The 22,603-nt window shown below is 38.0% G+C and overlaps 1 protein-coding gene across 1 annotated transcript in view; it reads right to left on the reverse strand.

Moving 5' to 3' along the window:
* LOC106072460 (multidrug resistance-associated protein 1-like) overlaps nucleotides 1–22,603 on the reverse strand; it is a 66,238-nt gene that overhangs the window by 19,978 nt on the left and 23,657 nt on the right. Inside the window, exons 8-21 of the mRNA XM_056008751.1 lie at nucleotides 22,336–22,430; nucleotides 21,162–21,393; nucleotides 19,951–20,131; nucleotides 18,921–19,052; nucleotides 16,948–17,136; nucleotides 15,510–15,647; nucleotides 12,489–12,635; nucleotides 11,567–11,651; nucleotides 10,439–10,505; nucleotides 8,267–8,393; nucleotides 7,345–7,521; nucleotides 5,268–5,435; nucleotides 3,456–3,651; nucleotides 1,021–1,123 (exon numbers count right to left, since the gene is read on the reverse strand). Coding sequence (XP_055864726.1) covers nucleotides 1,021–1,123; nucleotides 3,456–3,651; nucleotides 5,268–5,435; nucleotides 7,345–7,521; nucleotides 8,267–8,393; nucleotides 10,439–10,505; nucleotides 11,567–11,651; nucleotides 12,489–12,635; nucleotides 15,510–15,647; nucleotides 16,948–17,136; nucleotides 18,921–19,052; nucleotides 19,951–20,131; nucleotides 21,162–21,393; nucleotides 22,336–22,430 — 2,037 coding nt within the window. The remainder of the gene's footprint in view (nucleotides 1–1,020; nucleotides 1,124–3,455; nucleotides 3,652–5,267; nucleotides 5,436–7,344; nucleotides 7,522–8,266; nucleotides 8,394–10,438; nucleotides 10,506–11,566; nucleotides 11,652–12,488; nucleotides 12,636–15,509; nucleotides 15,648–16,947; nucleotides 17,137–18,920; nucleotides 19,053–19,950; nucleotides 20,132–21,161; nucleotides 21,394–22,335; nucleotides 22,431–22,603) is intronic.

The raw sequence follows: 22,603 nt of genomic DNA on the forward strand, positions 1-22,603 counted from the left end.
TATAATGTCTGTCTATATCAGGGGTTCTCAACCTGTGGTTCGCGACCCCCTTGGGGGGTCGATTGACGAAAACGCCAGTGGTCGCCAAAGACCATCGAAAAAGTGGATTGTTTTTGGTCTGTTCTTCTATTGCTGTGTGTGTGTGCGGTGGGGGGAGGGGGTCGCGGCAGAGTGGGGTATTGTAAAAAAGAGGTCGCCGAGCAGAAAAGATTGAGAACCGCTATATATTTGCTCGTCTTTATAGATACGTTTTACACAATATGTTTTAACTCTTTATCTCCGTAATTATTTTCCACGTTCTGACAGAATTGTTCGTTTTTTTCCCATTGGACATCCTACCCTGTTATCTTTAAACTTCAATAACATTTGTGTCTGTAATCATAAAACGTTATCTTCTTATCTTATCTTATATAATACAGACGTTACTTCAAAAAAGAAGATGATTACGTCCTACTTTTGGTATAGAATTATTGGAAACGGCATGCTCTCTTTATGCAACACAAATACACATTTCTAAAAACCAAAAAATTAATTTAATTTAATGGGGTCACATCACCTATGGTATCGTTAATTAGGAGAGAAAGGATTCAATGAAGAAAAATATGCTTTATCTGTTTTCTATTACAATAGGCCTACTTCCTGGATCTCAAAGGGCCAATTATAATGGCAAAAACAGAGAGAGAAAAAACTGGGCAAAGTGAATAAAAGGCTTTGACAAGGCATCAAATAATTAGCCATTAGAACTACTTATGAATGAAATGTTTCCTTTTGTAATCATGACTCCTCCCCCTCCCCGCCCTAAAAACGCCCATAAAGTACATGCGCACTAAATAAGAGAAGCGAGGGGAAAGGGGGAGAAAGGTCAGAGGTGAGACACTGGACATGAGGAGCTGGTTTGGGCCAAGGACCAGGAGGAGAGAAGGGGACGCCTGTTGTTGTTTTTTTTCCTTCATAGCCTTAACGCCAGACCGAGCACGACAAAGAGAAAGGTTGATGGTTATTACAAGAGAAATGTTTTACCTGGTCTGGTGAAAGTTGATGACGTCTTCCCCGGAAGTGTTGCCCTCGGACTGACTCGTCACCACTTCCACGTGCTCCCACATCTTCTTTTTCATATCTCGAACTAACACACACACACAGAAAAATAAACAAATTAATAAGGATTTGAGAGATTACGACTTATAATATATATATATTAAAAATTATATATATGACTTGCGATCTATGGGGCAGGTGATGTTAAGGTCACCTGTTTCTATGGCAAATGGTTATGCTTGCTCTGATGTGGCAAAATATGTAGGTCACAGCTGGGGCTGCGCAGCCACGGGAAATACTGACTCCTCACTAAAGTCAGGTACCCATTAGAGTTGTTGGTGGACTCAGGGGCGCCCTAAAAAATCCCGAAATTCAAAATCCCAGTCTTCACCGAGATTCGAACCCAGGATCCCAGGTTCGGAAGCCGAATGTTCAACCACTCAGCTTTCGCCCCCCCCCCCCCATGACTGAGTTGGCCCTATGATAATCTTGAATTTACAGTTGTTATGAGTAGGCATGCCCTGTCGCTCTCCCCTCCCCAGGCCCAATCTAAACCACACATACACATATTTACATAGTTCAAACCTCATAAAATTTAGGGAGTGTGCAAACTTCAGCTACATCATCTAGTAGCGGCAAACAGTTTGGAACATGTACTCAATGTATGTGTATAGTAAGAAGTCCTCTCAGAACTTACGATCTAAAGTGCAGATGATGTCAAGGTCATCTGTTTCTATACCCGACGGTTAACGAGGGTGTCACGTGGCCAGCACAACGACCCAACTGCTTTATTTTCTCCAAGTAATGTAAGGTACCCGTTAGAGTTGGATGGACTCATGGGCACCCTTAAAATCTTCAACGAGGTTCATAGCCAACCGCTTTTCCATTCAGCCAGCACGCTTCCTTTATTTTTATATGTATAGTATGAGTATGATCGAGTATCGTATTGTACATGCTTCCAAGTATTATTGATACTAAATAGACCAATTGTCTGTATCCTTTAGCCCAGTGGTTCCCAAACTTTTTCCTTAAACGGAACACTTCCACATTTCGAGTATTTAGCGGTACACTTTGCTTATTTTTTATTGAGATTAATTCACGCGGTGGCCTACTAGTTAACTATTCAAGTAGTTCGTGGAACACCTAGTCAGGCCTCGCGGAACACTAGGGTTCCGCGGAACACAGTTTGGGAAAACCGACCTAAAGCACATGAAATGGAACTAATGAATAATATCTACATTCCCACTGTTTCTAATACACACAATACGTTTTTACATTCCGGAAGTTTAGAAACTAGCGCCCCCCCCCTCCCCCGGCTCTTAATACAGCCTTTTTCCCAGAGCAGCTAAACAATAGAAGCGGATAGAAAAAGGGGGAGGTGCGGGAGCTGACATTTTGTAATGCTAGCTTGAAGTGACGCAGCCCGAAGCATGTTGGGAACGACCTTGTGTTGACCTTGTTAGGTTTGTTGCAGCAATATGATTTCCTTTTTTTTTTATCTTCTACAACCTCCTCAAAACGCAGACACCATGTTTATGACTAGATTAAGAATGATTTCCAACAAAGAAAATGAATGCACGCTATAAATCGCTGTTCATTTTAATTGGTTAATACCATGACAGGTTGATCTGGGGGGAAAAAAATGCCCTGATTCAGCTTGGAAAAAAAAAAGGGTAGTCTTTTTCAAAGTAAAAATAAATAAGTAACAAAAGTGATAAAATATTTTCTAGTATTGTTTTTCTTATTGAATACTTTTCCACTCAACCGATGTGGTTCTCAAAGTAGAGTAACCTCCCCTGATATTCTACTGCTCTGTAATGCAACTTAAACTCTGTTGTAGTAAGTGGCTCCAGTGACGTAACAAGGTCCACGTGGGGGCCCGACATCAGTATATCAAGGTACCAGCTCCCATGGCCTCATTCCTAAGTCAAATTAACCGCTCAAGGGGGCTGTCAGGGAAAGCAGATGTAGGTGCTATTTTGCCCTCACTGGCATAGAGGAAAGTAGTTGGCAGCAGATGGCGTCGTTATTATCTCTCACGAGTGCTGCGGGAAGAAACGCCTATGTAAAAGATAGGGGCAGAAGACATAAAGAAAACCTATAAAGACCCCCACCGGACAACGGCTTTGTCTGCCTAATTTGTGGGAAAATATGTAGGTCGCAAGTGGGTTTGTGTAGCCATGTTAAACACTTCACTCATCCTTAATCTTCAGAATCGAAGACATTGCTATTCATTCATATTTACAAAAAATATTCCAATGTATGTACCACCTTTAAGAAACAATAGTGCCACTCACTGCCAATACAATTATTTCAGTAAAGACCTTATACAAATATGTCATAATAAGTATCATGACACTCTATATAGTTCTACGAATTCAAAAAATCATTACCAACTCTAAAACAATGTTTAAGCTAACCTTCTACATCTTCTTCTAGTTCTGACTCCGAGTCTTGGGCTCGCCTCAAGTTGGTCAACAGAAATTGGGCAAAGTTCCCATTTCTCTTCATCAGCTGAAGATAAGAGCCCATCTCTGTGATGCGTCCATCTTGCAGGACGATGATAGTATCCACTAAAGGTAGCCAGTGGACAGCGTGGGTAGCCATGATCCGGGTCTGAAGAATAAAATGAAATTCGGTACATTATTTAAACATGTTGGTAACTTGGTTAGGTTTAGGGTTAAGCCAGTGTCGGAGTTTGAAGATACGAGGCAAGGAGATCGGACATCTTCGGAGAATGCAGATCTCTTTTAAAAAAAAAAAAAGGTGAAAAAAAAAAAAAGAAAAAAAAGGTGAAAAAAAAAAAAATCTAAAAAAAAAAGAAGCTAAAAAAAAAAGCTAAAAAAAAAAGCGATTAAAAAAAGGTAAAAAAAAAAAAAAAAATCTGAAAAAAAAAAAAAAAAAGCTAAAAAAAAAAAATTTTGAAAAAAAAAAAAAAAAAAAAATCTGAAGAAAAAAAGGTAAAAAAAAAAACAGAAGCTAAAAAAAAGCGATAAAAAAAAGCTAAAAAAAAAAAAATCTGAACAAAAAAAAAATCTGAACAAAAAAAAAAAAAAAGCTAAAAAAAAAAAATTTGAAAAAAAAAAAAAAAAGTGAAAAGAAAGGTGAAAAAAAAAAATCTCAAAAAAAAAAATCTCCAAAAAAATTAAAAAGGCTGAAAAAAAAAAGCTAAAAAAATAATAAAATAAATCTGAAAAAAAAAAAAGCTAAAAAAAAGGCTGAAAAAAAAAAGCTGAAGAAAAAAAAAAAAGCTGATAAAAAAATTTAAAAAAAAAAGCTGAAAAAAAAAATCTGAAAAAAAAAACACAAAAAAAAGCTGAAAAAAATAGCTTAAAAAAAAAGCTGAAGAAAAAAATAAACAAAAAAAAAAGGTGAAAAAAAAAAAAGCTTAAAAAAAAATCTGAAAAAAAAAAGCTAAAAAAAAAAAGGCTTAAAAAAAAAAATTAAAAAAAAACAGAAGCTAAAAAAAAAGCGATAAAAAAAAGCTAAAAAAAAAAAATCTGAACAAAAAAAAAATCTGAACAAAAAAAAAAAAAGCTAAAAAAAAAAATTTGAAAAAAAAAAAAAAAGTGAAAAGAAAGGTGAAAAAAAAAATCTCAAAAAAAAAAATCTCAAAAAAAATTAAAAAGGCTGAAAAAAAAAGCTAAAAAAATAATAAAATAAATCTGAAAAAAAAAAAAGCTAAAAAAAAGGCTGAAAAAAAAAAAGCTGAAGAAAAAAAAAAAAGCTGAAAAAAAAAATTAAAAAAAAAAGCAGAAAAAAAAAAGCTGAAAAGAAAAATCTGAAAAAAAAAACAAAAAAAAAAGCTGAAGAAAAAAAAAAACTGAAAAAAAAAAAGGTGAAAAAAAAAAAAGCTTAAAAAAAAATCTGAAAAAAAAAGGCTAAAAAAAAAAAAGGTGAAAAAAAAAGCTAAAAAAATTTTTTTTAAAAATCTGAAAAAAAAAAGCTAAAAAAAAAGGCTAAAAAAAAAAAAGCTGAGAAAAAAATAAAAAAAAAAGCTGAAAAAAAAGCTGAAAGAAAAAAAGAAAAAAAAAAAAGCTGAAAAAACAAAAGCTGAAGAAAAAAAAAAGCTGAAAAAAAAATAAGCTGAAAAAAAAAGCTGAAGAAAAAAAAAAAGCTGAGAAAAGTAGGCATATCTGCAGTGACACATAGATACACGTAGGACGTAATTATCTTCTGTTTACAAGGAACGTCTGTAATTTATAAGAAATTGATAATATTGAAATATTTACCTTATGTTTGAGGATTCCTTTCTCTGAGAGAACTCTCTTGAAAATGTGTTTCCCAACATAGGCGTCGACAGCGCTGAGTGGGTCATCTAGTATGTACAAATCAGCATTGGAGTACAGGGCCCTGGCTATACAGACCCTCTGTTTCTGACCTCCACTAAGGTTGATGCCCTGGGAAGTCATTATTATGCAAATTTGTCACGTGCACCTGTTTAACCTTATTATGCTAATAATAACCGCAAATCTTTCTAAACATTATAAACAGTATGGTATTACTATAGTCCAGTGATGCTCAACCGAATTCAATCTGCGGGCCATTTTAACTTTCGACACGCGTGTCGCGGGCCACATCAACAAAAATATAAAAAAAAAGTGAAATCCAAATTAACCTGAAACTATTTGAAAAATTGGATCTAGTATTAATTAATGAGATATTTAAAGTCTATTATTTTTTATGCGTCTAAAAATGGTTTCATTGTAGCTACCTTTACCACCATCTTATTTTCTTGTCTCTTTTTGGTTGATATTCCCATAGATCGTCCAATCTCTAGGCGTAGTTTGACCAATCTTTTATACTCGGCTCAAACTAAAAAGGCCTTCATATTTGTTTTATAATGCCACTGTATATGTTGTTGTTTTTTGAAACATCCAGACTTTCTTCACAAAACAAATATGTTGGCTTATTATCATGTTCCACAAAAAAGATCCATTCACTTTTCTTGGTAGATTCTACATTCAGATTCCCATTTCATAAACTCATAAACGCACAATCGTTAAAGGTCATGGTACCAATTCATCAGAGAAAAAGTGAAGGCCCTAACATTTATGAAGGGCTGAGGATTTTCTACGTTTGTGCCGACGTTTCGGCGGGCCGGATGAAACCACGTCGCGGGCCGGTTCTGGCCAGCGGGCCGTACTTTGGGCATCACTGCTATAGTCAATAAATCACAACATCGGGTAGAGTGTACATATTTAACAATGTGACGAATACAAAAATATTGTTACTTTCTTTTGTGTAATATGTTGACATGTAATGTCAGCCGCGCTTTCAAACACAAACACATTAAACTTAATTGTGGTATAGCACTTTAAAAAAGTATGTACAAATATATATTTATAAATACTTTTATATATTAAAAAAACCCAGATTATTTAACAATAGCAATTTCCAGTCCATTCATGGAATTACATTTTAGTAGATCTAGAATTATCTAGATTCTAGAATAACAAAAATAAATTTGTGGGAGTTGACATTTTTTTTTATTAATTATTTTGGTTAACGCAAGTTTTATGCTTATGCTCAGTGCACTATGGTCTAATCAATTTGTGGACCAGTGTGTGTGTGTGGGGGGGGGGGGAACGGAGTATATAGGAGAAGGTTTCCCTGCTGCCTTTTAAAAGTAATTCTAAAATATTTTTTTTTTATTTATTTAAGTACTTATAAAAATAGAAGGTTTTATAGAGCTTTCAAGAAAGCTGCGGGCCACACACTTGAGGCCCAAAGTGATAATATTAGTTTAACTATTTTTAGCGTCGACCTAGTTCTCTACACAAAGCTTATCTCCCCTAAGCTTAGTACATTTTACGACTAATTCATTAATTAATTGGTTAACTATTTGTGATTGATTCATGCGTTGTCATCGACAATGAATAATTGTGCAAAGTTTCAACTTGTTCCGAGAACGGGAAATGGGAAAAATAACGTGTAAAAGATACCACCCAGACAGACAGACGGACGTCTTTATTAATCATGCGACTAAATGTGCTTGGTAGAACTCAGACTTCGAGGACCAAACCTTTTATTATATCATTAGTCCTCAGGGGCTTATAGCATGGAGAAGAGAAATACTATTTAGAAATTATTTTTTTCTTAGCTAAAAGAAGATACTAATATTATATTGAATAATACAGTCGTATAAGTCTACAATTTTAAGCATCTATAGTGGCTATGACAATAACATACATTAACCCCTCAATCACCATTTAGAGTAAAATACTATTTAATTAGGAAAGAGCACTATTATGTATTAATTTAGATCCATGTGTGTGTGTGTATATGAACTAAGCTATAGCATCGTACCTTTTCCCCGATTTCAGTTTTATCTCCTCCGGGAAGAATGTCAAGGTCAGGCCTGAGCGCGCATGAATCTATGACCTTGTTATACCTTTTAAAGTTCATGCTGGCGCCAAACAAAATGTTCTCCTGCAATGTGGAGTTCTGGATCCATGCTGTTTGGGGTACGTAGCCTATGTTTCCCTAGACGCAAGAAATACAAACAAAATTGCTTTTTGGTAAATCACACAAAGGAAATGGTCTTTGATCTTAAGTTTATATAGCTTCAAACAAAACCACTTTTTCTTTTATTGTGCAATTTTTAACATTGATGCAATAAACTAAGCTATCCCAGCGATGAAAGCAAACAGGAGCGTGTCCAGGTCTTGACAGTGAGTGCGGCCGCAAAGCTAACATGATATCAACACAGGACTGGCAGAGGCGTGTCCAGGTCTTGGCAGTGAGTGCGGTCGCATATTCCTCGCTCCATATGCTAGGACTAATTTTTACAAATGCTCCTTCTTCCCCATTGCTATTAGAGCATGGAATGGGTTGCCTGAGCTAGCCAGGAAAACCAGTGACTTGTCAGAATTTAAGTCTTTGGTTAACATGCATGACTAGATTGACTTAGTAACACGCGTAGGACGTAATTATCTTCTTTTTTGAAGTAACGTCTGTATTTTATAAGAAGAAGCACAGCTAACATGATATCTTCACATGATTGATACCTGGAACTTAAGATTTAACCCTTAAAACGCGTGTGGTAGTTTAACCTCTAAACACCAAAATTGTAATTCCATTTTGTATGCATTCATACAAAGACAGCTCAGCAATTTAAGGGTTAATAAGCAGCAAGATTGGAGCTTGTGTGTTGTGTTTTAATTAACGACCTAACGCTAAGCTGGCAACAGGAAGTAAACAGCCGTTTGGATAGCCAGGTAAGACTTACCGATGTATAAACGTTACCCTGGAGACGGTCCATCTCACCAAGTATGGCGGACAGTAGAGAGCTCTTGCCACACCCGACGGGGCCCACGACGGCCACAAAACTTCCTCGAGGGATCTCAATGTTGATTCTGTAACGACAAAGTAACTACATTTAGTAAGTGTGGTGATCAACGCAAATATGGATAAAAAGTCATTATAATAAATTCTCCGGAGGCCTCTAGTTAACCATTTGTTACAAGCCAATATGGCAAGCACTGGAAAATTATATCTAGTATGACGTCATTGTCCACTTACACGTGGCTGTTCTGAGACCTGCGACGTCACAACCTGTAGGCAGTTTGGGATCAGTAGCTCGTTGCCACGTCACAGGTCTTATATGGATCTGTATCACCAAACTAGAACTGTATATACTCTGAGTAGATTCATAGGTTTATACATGCGCTTGACCAGATTTTTTTTTCAGGTGATAGGAAAATTGGAGTGGAGAAATAATTCCTTTTGTTTTTCTTTTTAAATCTATCAATTATTAACTATTGAGAGTCAAATGACCACTCTTACAAAAATCCAACAGATCCATTAAGAAATTACTCTCTTTTTAAAATAACTTTTTTTGTATGTTACTTAGTAGTTAAACCTTTCTATTAAGACACCTAGTTTGTATTTGTAGTTATGTACAGACGCACCATAGTGGACGGGTTTTGAACGTGACTAGTGACGCTTTGATTCAGATGGGTTGGAGACTACTTAGAGACAGAAAATCAGTTGGTGATAGGATTTCATAAGGGTTAGGACGTTTTTTATCGGCAGAGACATCGACTGTGGCCCTTTTGTGGATTAAACATTATTTAAACTGTTTCAACATAGTTCCGGACTCGTCTCTTCACTGTTACCACAGATGGTGTTTGTCAACTTCTGAGTAAATCGCATTGTAATACACCCACACAAGAAACCCAGACATCTGCAGAGTAATTTTGTCATAATCTGACAGGCATCAACAATTAACTACAAGACAGACAGGCAGGGCCGGTCCTAACGATTGCGGGGCCCTATGCGAAACGGATTGCGCGGGGCCCAGTCTGGTAGGGACAAGGATAATAAGTGAAATTTGCATTTTATTCATTCTTTACTAAGTACAATACCTCGATCAAGTTAACTTTACGAGCCTTGCGAGTAGCGAAGTCATACAGTATATTATCAAAATTTTGTTTCCTACATAGACCATGCTCAGATGCAATAGCAAGTATTGCCAAATTGTTCAATCTATCTTCATGTATTGTTGACCTCAAGTAATTGAATGATACATCAATATGACAATTTTGTATATTTTTCATGAGGTTTCCGTGAGCCGTGGAAAATCAGGAGGCCTCGGGAAACTTGTAATATGAGTTATAATGGTTTAATTTAATATTGTACACCTAAAATTAGCGCGGGGCCTATGAAAGTGCAGGGCCCACTGCGGCCGCATAGGTTGCAGTGGCCTAAGACCGGCCCTGCAGACAGGCATACATCACATCGCCAATACTGCATTCTCCATTGATGTTCGGACTCGAAGACAAGCCTTATTATTATTATTATAATACGCCAACGGTTCTCAACCTTTTAGTCTCGGCGACCCCTTTTTGCAATCCCCCACTCTGCCGCGACCCCACCCCCCGCACACACACACAGCAATAGAAGAATGGACAAAAACAATCCATTTTTTCGTTGGTCTTAGGCGACCCCTGGCAAATCGTCAATCGACCCACAAAGGGGTCGCGACCCACAGGTTGAGAACCCCTGTTATACGCCAATCCTATTCACACGCTCAGTGTTGATATAAGAGTACCACAGAGCGTAGTGCCAATTCTAGAACCCTCTATTCAGGTTTCTCGTTTGTGTACAAGATGCTAAGAGCTTAGTGTGAGAGCTGTTATTAAACGTTTGTAAATATTAGGATGAGAATGTAAATATTTACACGTCTAACTGGGAGGCTGGCTTTTTTTTTACAACGGCGTTGGCTAATTTTGGCAGCAATTAATCTGTCAGGAATCTGTGCTGCAGTTTTGTTGACATACTGATGATACAGGCATGCGCTCACGTATGCGCGCGCACACACACACACACACACACGCGTGCTTGCGCTCGACCACACACACACGTGAATGTGAATCAGCTGTAAACATGTTTAGCTTACCCGCTAAGTCGGAATGGCAGGTCAGCATCCCAGGTGAAGACACCTTTATCTATGGACACTGCACAGTCTGGGGAACGAAGAGCAACACATTTTATTAATTAGAATATATAATCGTGTTTGATGATGAACAGAAGTGGCGTTTGGTGGAGGGACAGGGGCGGCTCGGGTAAGCCACCTTTCAAGATCAAATAATATAAATAATCAAAAATTTGGCCTATTAATTAATATCCCCTCCGTTTTTTTTTTTTTTTTTGGCCGCTAAATTTAAGTGAGGTAGAAATTTAAAAAAACAGAGATCTTTCTTGATCCGGCCCTGCTATTTTGTGACGGGTGAATACTACCCCCCCCCCCTTCCTCTAGTCCGACTTGCAGAAATAAAAGAGTGATCTTTCCTTTACTTCTTCTTGCGTGTCCAAACTGTTGAGCCATGAAGGGAATTATATATAGAGATTCCAGAACCTTTATTTTGAAAAAGTTCCCAGTTGACATGGCTGCCTGGCTAAGTAGAGTCAAATATTTATCAAACTTGATCATTGGGCCAGGACAGACCAGGTTTTAATTAAGGTTTAAGAGGTATAGATTATAGATTGTAAATCTAATCACTAGGGAAATTACTCCGCTTTTCTTCTACCAGCGTTCAACCCCCTTTTTTTCATACTTTTACTCTCTCTCTCTCTCTTTCTAACTCTCTCTAACTCTCTCTCTCTCACTCTCTCTCTCACACTCTCTCCCACTCTCTCTCACTCTCTCACTATCCCTCTCTCTCACTTTCTCTCTCTCACTCTCTCTCCCCCCCTCTCTCTCTCTCTCTCTTTCGCTCTCTCTCACACTCTCTCTCTCTCACTCTCTCTCTCTCACTTTCTCTCACTCTCTCTCACACACTCTCTCTCTTACTCGCTCTCTCTTACTCTTACTCTCTCTCTCACTCACTCTATCTCTCTCTCTCACTCTCTCTCTCTCTCTCTCACACACACATTCTCTCTCTCACACACACACATGCAAAACGGTTCATTTTAAAGAAAGAACTTTTTCTCTTAAGTCTTAAAACTGTTACTAAAATTATCTGACCTTGAAAGCGTCACAAATAGAAATTAAAAAAATAAAATAAAACTTTTTTTGTTCACTGACCTTTCCCATCCAGCTTATCATAGTGTGACCTGGTCAGTTCTGTCTCACAAAGATATCTTTCTATTCTACTCACTGACACTATCGCCTGGAAGTTGAAAGTACAGAATTATCAGACGTAAATAAGCCTCGTTTTGAGAATGAGGTGAAGAGCAAATCAGTTTGTTTGATTGGTTGTATGGTATATCTGTTTAACGGAATAGGTAAAAAAAAAAACGCACACGCTGACAGACAAACGTAAAAAATACATATAGAGTCACATACATGCACATACACTGTAATACATGCAAACTCATATTAACACATATAAAAAAGCACACATAATCCAAACTTGCACGCTTGAATACAAGCACACACATATACAATTACACCTAATAATACCCAAACAACACATTTCATTACAAACACAAACACATACAAACATAGATAGCTGGTACACACACATAGTAGATATTAGTATGATGAATGAGAAATTAAAACAGAGCACTGCTTTGGGCCAAAGGAAGAGATACAATTTACCTACTGGGCGGGGAGGGTAATTATCGATAAACTTAGATAATTTATTTAAAAAAAAATAGGAGTTGAAGGCTAAAGACAGTTGCCGAGTTTGCCTATACCATAGAACGGCCCTGCTGGAACAAGCAAATGTCAATTAGCCAAATTGTGAAAAAAATAATCTCAGGCGTAATGCATTTGGGTAGGCCTTTGTTTTGTTAATCAGCCAGCTCCATCTACCAGAATTATGAAGGAAAATCTCTATCGTAAAATACAATTGAGTAGGCCTACTATCAGCGCCACTTACCAACATTATGAATGAGATAATCTCGCATAAAGTACAACAGTGAACGATCAGCGCCACCTACCGGTCTTATGAATGAAACCAGCGCCACCTACCGGTCTTATGAATGAAACCAGCGCCACCTACCTGTGTTGTGAATGAAACCATCTCAGGTATGAATGAGATTGGAAACTGCAATATGTTAAAAAGTGCCAGCGTCACGAACGCCATGTCTGCTGTTAATGCGGACGTTGGATAGACTGCCAGGTAGGTTGCAAAAGATGCCAGACAAACCTTGAAACCAAAAAAAAAAAAAAAAATCAAAGGAAAACTCGTAAGGAAACAGGCGAGTGAAACATTTACCAGCGTTCTCTCATGGTTAGTAACAGCAATACGCGAATAAAGACACCTTTCAAAGCAAAAGTTATTTCTTAGAAGATATGATTGCAATCCAATCAGTGGCGTAGCTAAGGTGGGGGAAGGAGGTCTAAATTTGAAAATCCCCCCCGGGCCCCCACTTGAGGGGGGGCGCCCGAATTTATTTAAATATTACGCCATTATCTCATGTCATGATGTCGAATATCAAAATGCAGGGGCCCCTAAGAAGTCAACCCCCGGGGCCCCCAAATCCTTAGCTACGCCGCTGAACCCAATAATAATCCAGAACTACCAATTTTAAATATGAAACACTAACAGTGAGTAACAATTCATAAATTAATACATTTCTTCATGTCAATCTATCAATACAGAATGCAATCGTCCTTATAGAAAAGTGTATAATAATATATTATGTTGTTATTAAAATGTGTTTTCAAGCCTCTATCGTGGCTACAGTTCACTCTAGTCGGACGTCTCTAAGTGGTTTTAAAATTGTTTTGCTTGTAAAATGTTTGACATGTGTTTGGTTCTTCCTTCAGTTTGTAAGATAATGTACAACCTAGTTTGAGTGTAGAGAAAATTAAATAAGGCACCTGTATATGTGTCTGGGAGTGTGTATATGAATTGTAAACTTTTCAAGTTGGAATATAATAAAGTCTATAAGCTCCGAAATTATTCCTTTCTGCCATGCATTCAAAGCTCCACATGTTTTAGCTTTTTTCTTTCGCTAAGGAGTGGAATACCCAACATTCTGTCTGGATATCTCTCTAGACATCTAGTGTTTCTTCAGCTTTCTCTGACCAGGGCTGTGTGTTCCCAGGTCAACAGGTTTTTGTGCGAACCATTTTTCATTACTATGTAATCTAAAATAAAGTAGTGATAGAACAATGTCTTAATATCTTTTGTTGTCATCTTTTGTACTTCATTTAGGACGCTTTATCGTCGACTTCATGCTGAGATTTAAAGAGAGAGAAAGAGTGCTAAAGAAAGAGAGAGAGAGTGGGTGTTTGTATATGAGTGTTTAGGGAGGGTGGAGTGATAGAGTTGGACTACTCTTTATTTATACTGTATGTAATATAGTTTTCTTCAGACATCTTATGTTTTTATTTAAGTGCAAATTGCATTCTAGAGAATAAAGATAAGTCAGAATGTTTTATGGCCAAATATGTGCTATTATTATTAGGTGTAGTATTATAGGAATACATGCTATTATTACTATGGGCTGTGAGAGCCATGTGGTAAAGCGTATGGCTTTCGAACAGAGGGGGGTCACGAATTCGAAGATTGAAATTTAGAACTTCAGGGTTTTAAAAGACGTTCCTGGGTTAACTCAACTCAATCGAGTAGCTGGCATATGTTGGGAAAGTAAAGGCGGTTGGTCTCTGTGCTGGCCACATAACACCCTCGTTAACCGTACATCATAGAAACAGATGGGCTTTACATCATCTACCCCCATAGACCGTAAGGTCTGAAAGGGAAACTATTTTTATTATTATAGAAAAATGTATAATAATATATATTGTTATTATTAAAATGTGTATTCAAGCCTCTATCGTGGCTACAGTTTACTCTAGTTGGGCGTCTCTAAGTGTTTTGCTTGTAAAATGTTTGAGATTTTTTTTGGATGTTCCTTTAGTTTAGAAGATAATGTACATCCCAGCCCAAGCCTCTCGCAGGGACAACGGGGGATGGCAGCGAGCAGGGTATAAACTCGGGACCATCGAGATGACTGAACGACAGCCCAGCGCGCATACCGCACGACCAGGCAGTCATCCAACTAACTTAAAAACCAGTTTTTATGGAAAACGTAGGGGACGGCTTGTTACTGATGGTCATAAATGTGGTATTTGTGGGTTTTTTTTTTTTATCTGTAACGGTTTTAAACACAAAATCTGATTTCTATTTGATAACTTGGTCAGTTGGCCCTGTTTGAACTAAACAGATTAATAAATACAGAATGTGTCATGTGCGGCTGAGACGCCGAAAACCGCTTCGCTGCGGCTTTGCCACCTTACAAGGGGGCAAGAGTTCGAATCTCGACTCGCGCAGAGCTGTGTTTGCTGAGCTCCTAAAGGCAGCACGGAAACACCATCCCCGATACCCCCTCCCCCCACTGGTCCATAAAAGTGATTGGATTAACGGGACCTGAGCATGAGAGAGGTGCAGTATAAAAGCAACTATAAAACAAGCAAAATATAAAAATAATTTTTAAAAAAGGCTTATCTAAAGGGAAGAACTCTACTTTTACAACCCTCAATGATGTAGAATTTAATTCCCTCTATCGATATAAAAAAAGTAAAGTAAAGTTCCCCTTTCAGACCTTGTGGTAGGGAAAGGTCATCTGATTCTGTGGCCTACATTTAACGAAGGTGTCATGTGGCCAGCACAACGACCAACCGCCTTTACTTTTCCCCAATTAATATCAGGTTTTGAGCTGGGTGGACTCAAAGGCGCCCAAGGATCCCGAAATAAAAATCCCAGCCTTCACCAGGATTCGAACCTGGGACCCCCCGGTTCAGAAGCCAGGCTCTTTACCGCTCAGCCACCGCGCCCCCTCTTTATCGTTAACAAACAAAATAATACTTTTTTTTTAATTGATTCGTATCTGTTAGGTGCGATAAATAAATGTGTAAAGTTTCAACGTGATACGTGAATGGGTGTAGGAGAAATAAAAATGTTCGAAATTTGTACCAGACAGAGTTTGAAATAAGCTTTGTAAAAACAATGTTGTGTGTGCTTGAAAAAAACTGTATTCCAAGTGTTATATGAAAATGTAAAGTGAGAAATTACCAAATATGGAGCACAAGTCCAGATAAATATACTTATAGCATTCAGCCAGGCTAGCTTCGTCAGCACGCACACCTCTCTTTGACGCAACGCCAAAATTTTCTTCTGAAAAGACTCTTCCCAAGCGTACAACTTTAAAACCTGAAAATGTAATTTAAAAAAACAGACTTTGTTCTTCACTTTGTCTTCTGAAAAGCACTACATTTTAACTTTTAACATTTAACTTTTACTATGTCTTCAGATTGAGCTAAATAAATAACAGAACAGTGATGCCGAAAATACGGCCCGCGAGCCAGATCCGGCCCGCGAAGTGGTTTAATCCGGCCCGCCGAAACATGTCCCTTCCCTTTTTCCTGTAAAAAAAAAAGGTTGGAAAATGTCTCTTTTCCTACGTTAGGGCCCTGACTTTTTCTCCGATGAATTGGTACTATGACATTTAACATTTGTAGGCTTATGCATTATGAAATGGGAGAGCCGAAGAAACTACAAGTGAACTCTGAATTTAGAATCTACCAGGAAAAGTGAACTTAACATTTTTGTGGAACATGATACTAAGCCAACATATTTGTTTTGTTAAGTGTGGCGGTTTAAAAAAACAACAACATAGAAACGGATTATGAAAGAATTAGGACGACATACTTGGTTTGAGACGAGAATAAAAGATTGGTAAACTACGCCTAGAGATTTGAGGATCGTTGGGAATATTTAGCAAAAAGAAACAAGAAAATGAGTCTTGGTAAAGCTATTTACAATGTTGCTCACATTTTAAGTTAGAGAAATGGAGCCAGTTTCCGACGCGTAAAAAATAAGATGACAAGCGAAAACTTGCAATAAAAAATAAGAAGCGAACACTTATTATCAAAGATGAGAAGCGAAAATTTACAATCAAAGATAAGAAGCGAACACTTGCTATCAAAGATGAGTAGAGTACACTTGCTGTCAAAGATGAGAAGTGTACACTTGCTGTCAAAGATGAGAAGCGAACACTTGCTATGAGAAGCGAACACTTGCTATGAGAATCGAACATTGCTATGAGAATCGAACACTTGCTATGAGAAGCGAACACTTGCTATGAGAAGCGAACCCTTGCTATGAGAAGCGAACACTTGCCATCAAAGGTGAGAAGCGAACACTTGCTATGAGAAGCGAACACTTGCTATGAGAAGCGAACACTTGCTATGAGAAGCGAACACTTGCTATGAGAAGCGAACACTTGCCATGAGAAGCGAACACTTGCCATGAGAAGCGAACATTTGCCATGAGAAGCGAACACTTGCCATGAGAAGCGAACACTTGCTATGAGAAGCGAACACTTGCTATGAGAAGCGAACACTTGCCATCAAAGGTGAGAAGCGAACAATTGCTATCAAAGATTAAATTCACTTGAGAAGATCCTGTTCGATAAAATGAAACAATGTCTAATTTTAGTAACATGAATGACCTTAATGCCTCCTAGGACTTCGTTCACCATCTTGACTCGCTTGTCTTTCCAGAACAAGTTCTGACGCTGTAGCTTCTGTTGCTTATAGGCGATGAAGGCATTCAGAGGAACTAACAGAACGAGTAGCCCTAGACCAGCTAGCACTGGAAGACCCAGGGTGTTCCATAAGAAATACACAGCCAGGAACACCTGTGGATAAAAAAAATCTTTAAAACAAAATGTAACACTTTATATTACAGCATTTCAGCGATTAAACCATAGAAAAACTAATACCTAATTCTGAAATTCTACATTGTCAGATTTGAACGTAACAATGTAACATAGTAATAGGAAGTCAAATCATACAGTTTTAGTGTTAGGCCTAGAGCTTTAAGAATGTCTCGCTCAAACCAGTACCCTTTTTTCTTTCTACTCTTCTGTGTTTTCAAAATCATTTTGGAGGATTCAGGATTACTTGTTCCATATTTGACATGAACTGCGCAATGATTTCCAGATCAGGCCATTCTCAATACAGTTGTTTTTTCTCTAGAGATGTTTTTGGAACAGTGTCCATTTCTGGCAGTTTAGCTAGACATGTCGACATTCTCTATGGACACTCCACAAGGAAACGGTCGACATTCTATAGTAACACTCCACAAGGAAACTGTCGACATTCTATAGTAACACTCCACAAGGAAACTGTCGACATTCTATAGTAACACTCCACAAGGAAACTGTCGACATTCTATAGTAACACTCCACAAGGAAACTGTCGACATTCTATAGTAACACTCCACAAGGAAACTGTCGACATTCTATAGTAACACTCCACAAGGAAACTGTCGACATTCTATAGTAACACTCCACAAGGAAACTGTCGACATTCTATAGTAACACTCCACAAGGAAACTGTCGACATTCTATAGTAACACTCCACAAGGAAACTGTCGACATTCTATAGTAACACTCCACAAGGAAACTGTCGACATTCTATAGTAACACTCCACAAGGAAACTGTCGACATTCTATAGTGACACTCCACAAGGAAACTGTCGACATTCTATAGTGACACTCCACAAGAACATGGTCGACATTCTCTATGAACACCCAACAAGGACATGGTCGACATTCTCTATGAACACCCAACAAGGACATGGTCGACATTCTCTATGAACACCCAACAAGGACATGGTCGACATTCTCTATGAACACCCAACAAGGACATGGTCGACATTCTCTATGGACACTCTTCAAGGATATTGTCGAAATTATCTATGGACACTCCAGAAGGACATGGTCGACATTCGTTATGGATACTCCACAAGAGCATGGTCGACATTCTCTATGGACACTCTTCAAGGATATTGTCGAAATTATCTATGGACACTCCAGAAGGACATGGTCGACATTCGTTATGGATACTCCACAAGAGCATGGTCGACATTCTCTATGGACACTCCACAAGAGCATGGTTGAAATTATCTATGAACACTCCACAAGAGCATGGTCGACATTCTCTATGGACACTCCACAAGAGCATGGTTGAAATTATCTATGAACACTCCACAAGAGCACGGTCGACATTCTCTATGGATACTCCACAAGAGCATGGTCGACATTCTCTATGGACACTCCACAAGGACAAGTTTCACCGGTCCCAACTTCCAGCTTCCTAAACATGTGTTGCTTCATTCCGTGGTCATGGTGTCCAGTTTGGAGGCGAATAATTATACGTTCATCGTGTCTCCTATAAGTTACGAGTATTATAGTTTGCGCATACTTCAAGAGACTCCACTACTCTAAATTATCTCTTAACCCTTAAAGTGCTGATCTTTTTTTACAATGAGTGCATACGAAATGGATTTACAATGCTAGTGTTTAGAGGCTAACCTACTACACGCGTCTAAAGGGTTAAGCACCCTATCCCCCCTCTGACAGCCTCCTAACACAGCTCAGACAATGACCTGTGGTCTAAATAGGATGACCATAGTTACCTGCAGTGGTATTGACCACACCATCCACGTATAGCTCATCATATCCTGAACACGTTGGCAGTCCACGGACATTAGATTGACCACTTCTCCAGTTGTGCATGACCTCTGTCCATAATTATCTATCCAAAGCCCCTGAGAATAGACAAAATGTAGTTTGGAACCTGATATAAAACAACTTATCAGTGGCGTAGCTTGGGATAAGGGGGCCCGGGGGTGTCAGGGGGGGGGGGTATGGCGAGAATGAATGTTAGTTTGATATTTTGGTATGATTGTTATATCATTGTTATATTCCATGAGATCTGGAGTTGGAGTTGGTGTGTATTGAAGTATAATTGTACTTAGTTGTAATATTTAAGAATTGAAGAATTTAAGAATCAAGTAATATTTGTTCGTATAAGTGAAACCCCTAGAGAGCCATGTCAAGAAACACAGGAACAAGAGCCAAACATATAATTAGAACTCTGACATCTGGAGGCTTCGTCCGGGCAGGTATCGTTGTACCTGTTATCTATCATTTGTCACTTCGATCAGCCAAATGAGATACTACCTTGACATATTTGAGTGGATTTAAGACAATCTGTATTATTTAACCAGTGTATTAACCAGTGTATTGAAGTATAATTGTTCTTAGCTGCAATATTTAAGAATTGAAGAATTTAAGAATCAAGTAATATTTGTTCGTATAAGTGAAAGCCCTAGAGAGCCATGTTAAGAAACAAAAGAACAAGAGCCAAGCATATATATATATATATATATATATATATATATATATATATCGAACCCTGACACGGGGGAGCTTGACCTCTTTAGGAGTCCCTGCAATTTGACATTTGACATCATGACACGAGATAATGGCGTAATATTTAATATAAAAACAAACTTCGGACACTTCTTTGAGGGATCCCCTCAAGTGGGGGCCTTGGGGTGATTTTCAAATTTGGACACCCTCCCTCCCCTTGCTACGCCACTGCAACTAAATCAGATAAATGTTTTGTGTATATTTGTATCGCTTTGTGAAATGTGTATTTACCTTTTTATATATCGCTACTTGCAACGCTGTCTTCATCCTCATGCCTGATGTCATAGCTAGATGGTAATGCTGGTGATAGAAAACCGTCTGAAGCCAGGAAGCCAAAAGCATGGCTGTAGCCAAAACATAGCCATGCCATTTCGGGTGGTCTTCTAAGCCTTGTATGTGAAGTATCAAGCCTCTAGTAAGAGAAATTAAGCTATTTGTGAATGCGAGGGTAACCAGGGTGTGGTGTTGGTAGCACAACGGTATTGAGGCCTTTGTTGCTCTCTAATGACAAATGTAGCTATTGTCTTATTAATAGGATTACCATTAAATCAGGAGATGTACTACCCAACCTATATATTTACAAAGACGCTAAAGAAAGTCGTTTTTTTTTAACCTTACTTATTGTTAGTATGTAATCAACTAGCTATTAAAATGTAATTCGTGTTTTAAATAAAACTAAATGAGCAATCTTATCTTATCTTATATATTACAGACGTTTTTTTAATAAGATAATTAAGTCCTACGCATTTCATGTGTCAATCTAGTTATGCATGTTAATCAATGACTTAAATTCCGCTAAGTCGTTGGTTTTTCTGGCTGATTCAGGCAACCCATTTCATTCTCTAATAGCACTAGGGAAGAAGGAGCATTTGTATGAATTTGTTCTAGCGTATGGAATAAGAAATGTGCCTCTATCTTTGTGTCTTTCTCAATATTTTATTAGGTTTTGTTTTTCTAATTATGTTTTGGTGTTTTATGTATTATAGCTGCTTTACTTTTATTCGTCTGTCCTGAAGTGCCTCTAGGTTTAGTGATTTTACAAAATGGTGTTACTCTAATCCAGGGTTTCTCAACCTGTGGGTCGCGACCCCCTTCTGGGTTGTTTGACGATTTGCCAGGGGTCGCCTAAGACCATCGATAAATGGATTTTTTTGGGGTGAATTCTTCTATTGCTGTGCAAGTGTGGGTGGGTGGGGTCGCGGAAGAGAAAAAAAAGGGGGGGGGGTAAAAAGGGATCGCCGAGCTTAAAAGGTTGAGAACCGCTGCTCTAATCGAATTGGAATATTCGTTTGTTATAAATCTCATTGCTCTATTTCGGAATGGATGAATCCAATAGGAACTCTACAAATTCCATTGAGCGATTAAATAGATTATAATAATTTACTACAAGTCTTTGACTCTTGTTGTAGTTCTTATGTAATTAAGTAATGAAAATAAATTACCTCAAAAGAAATGGTCCAACGAACTGGAGAAGATCAGATATCGCTTTACACAAGTAAGATAGTAAAACTTCCCAACCGAAGGCCCTGACGATGACTCTGAAGAGGTTACACTTACTTCGCCTATTGACTGGAAGAATTTGGTTCAAATCTTGGTACTCGTCCGATTTTTTAGACTGTGACCTCTTGATGAGTGGTGACTTCTCGCCAGACGAGGAACTTCTCTCGTAATGACCTGAATGACAAACGTGTACATAATTTACATAACATAAATGTGCCAATAGGGCCTTGCTAAAGCATTTCGGACTCTGAATAAAAAGTCCAGAATTTTTACCTCAAATCCCCAGTTAATGAAACATTTAGGATTATCTTAAAGACGTTAGCTCTTTGCTAATTGTTTTTTTTTTTTTTTCACAATTGTGGATGATGAAGTGAAGCGAAGTGTCAGAAATAGTTTTATTCATTATGTTGTGCACCAAAAAGTAGTTTGGACAGAAAATGATGACGACAGTTAGAGAATAGAGAGAGATAAGGGGGACAAACGTAGACACGTTTTCTATCTATAGAATAATTTATTGATTTATTTTTTGGTGAGGGGTGTTTTAAGAATCTTTTATAAATGTTAATTAGGTAGTCATTTGAGAGAGCAAGTTTTATTTGTATGGTATCAACCTAGGAGGGGTGAATTTTTTTTTAAAGATCCTTTAGTAGTAAAAATAGAATCTCAAAATCAGTTTGTTTTATAATACGGGGTGTACCCAGTGGCGTCACTAAAGGGGGGAGGTGCGGGCCGCACAGGGCGACACCGACCCTAGTGACGCCACTGGGTGTACCTCAACAGTTCAATGACAGCCACTATATTAGAGAAGAATGGAATGAGAGTCAAATTGAAAGGGTAAAAAGGGAAAGAACTAGAGGCCAGGGAGACCATATTGACCTAGTCATGATGAAGTCCATTGAGGCGCCTTTATAATGACTACATTCATTGAGTTGCCAATAATGCTTTTGTGCTGAGTGACTTAACCACAACTCATTACATGCGGTTAAATAATTTGATAACAGCTGTCTTAAATTGCTTTTAATGAAAGATTTCTTGTTGAATTGTACAGACGAGTCGGTTGGGGGGTAGGGGGGAGGTGAGCCCTATTGGATCTGGCCCTCGGGTGCCGGGACATACCGTTGTTTTTGTTTCTGTTACCATTGGTCTGTTCGTTGCTGGAGCTGTTTGAAGATGTACCGTTGGTCGCTCGCCAGCTGGATTGCTGGTCAAACCTAGAGCGGAGTGTAAACAAATTTGTAAATAAACTATCCAAAAAAGGATATATATATATATATATATATATATATATATATATATATATATATATATATTGTAGCTTTTATATAGTGCTACTTTCATGCCTATAGCATGCTCAGAATGCTATGGTCCAATCTTATTTGTGGAT

The sequence above is a fragment of the Biomphalaria glabrata genome, chromosome 13, assembly GCF_947242115.1.
Source record: "Biomphalaria glabrata chromosome 13, xgBioGlab47.1, whole genome shotgun sequence".
Lineage (NCBI taxonomy): Eukaryota > Metazoa > Mollusca > Gastropoda > Planorbidae > Biomphalaria > Biomphalaria glabrata.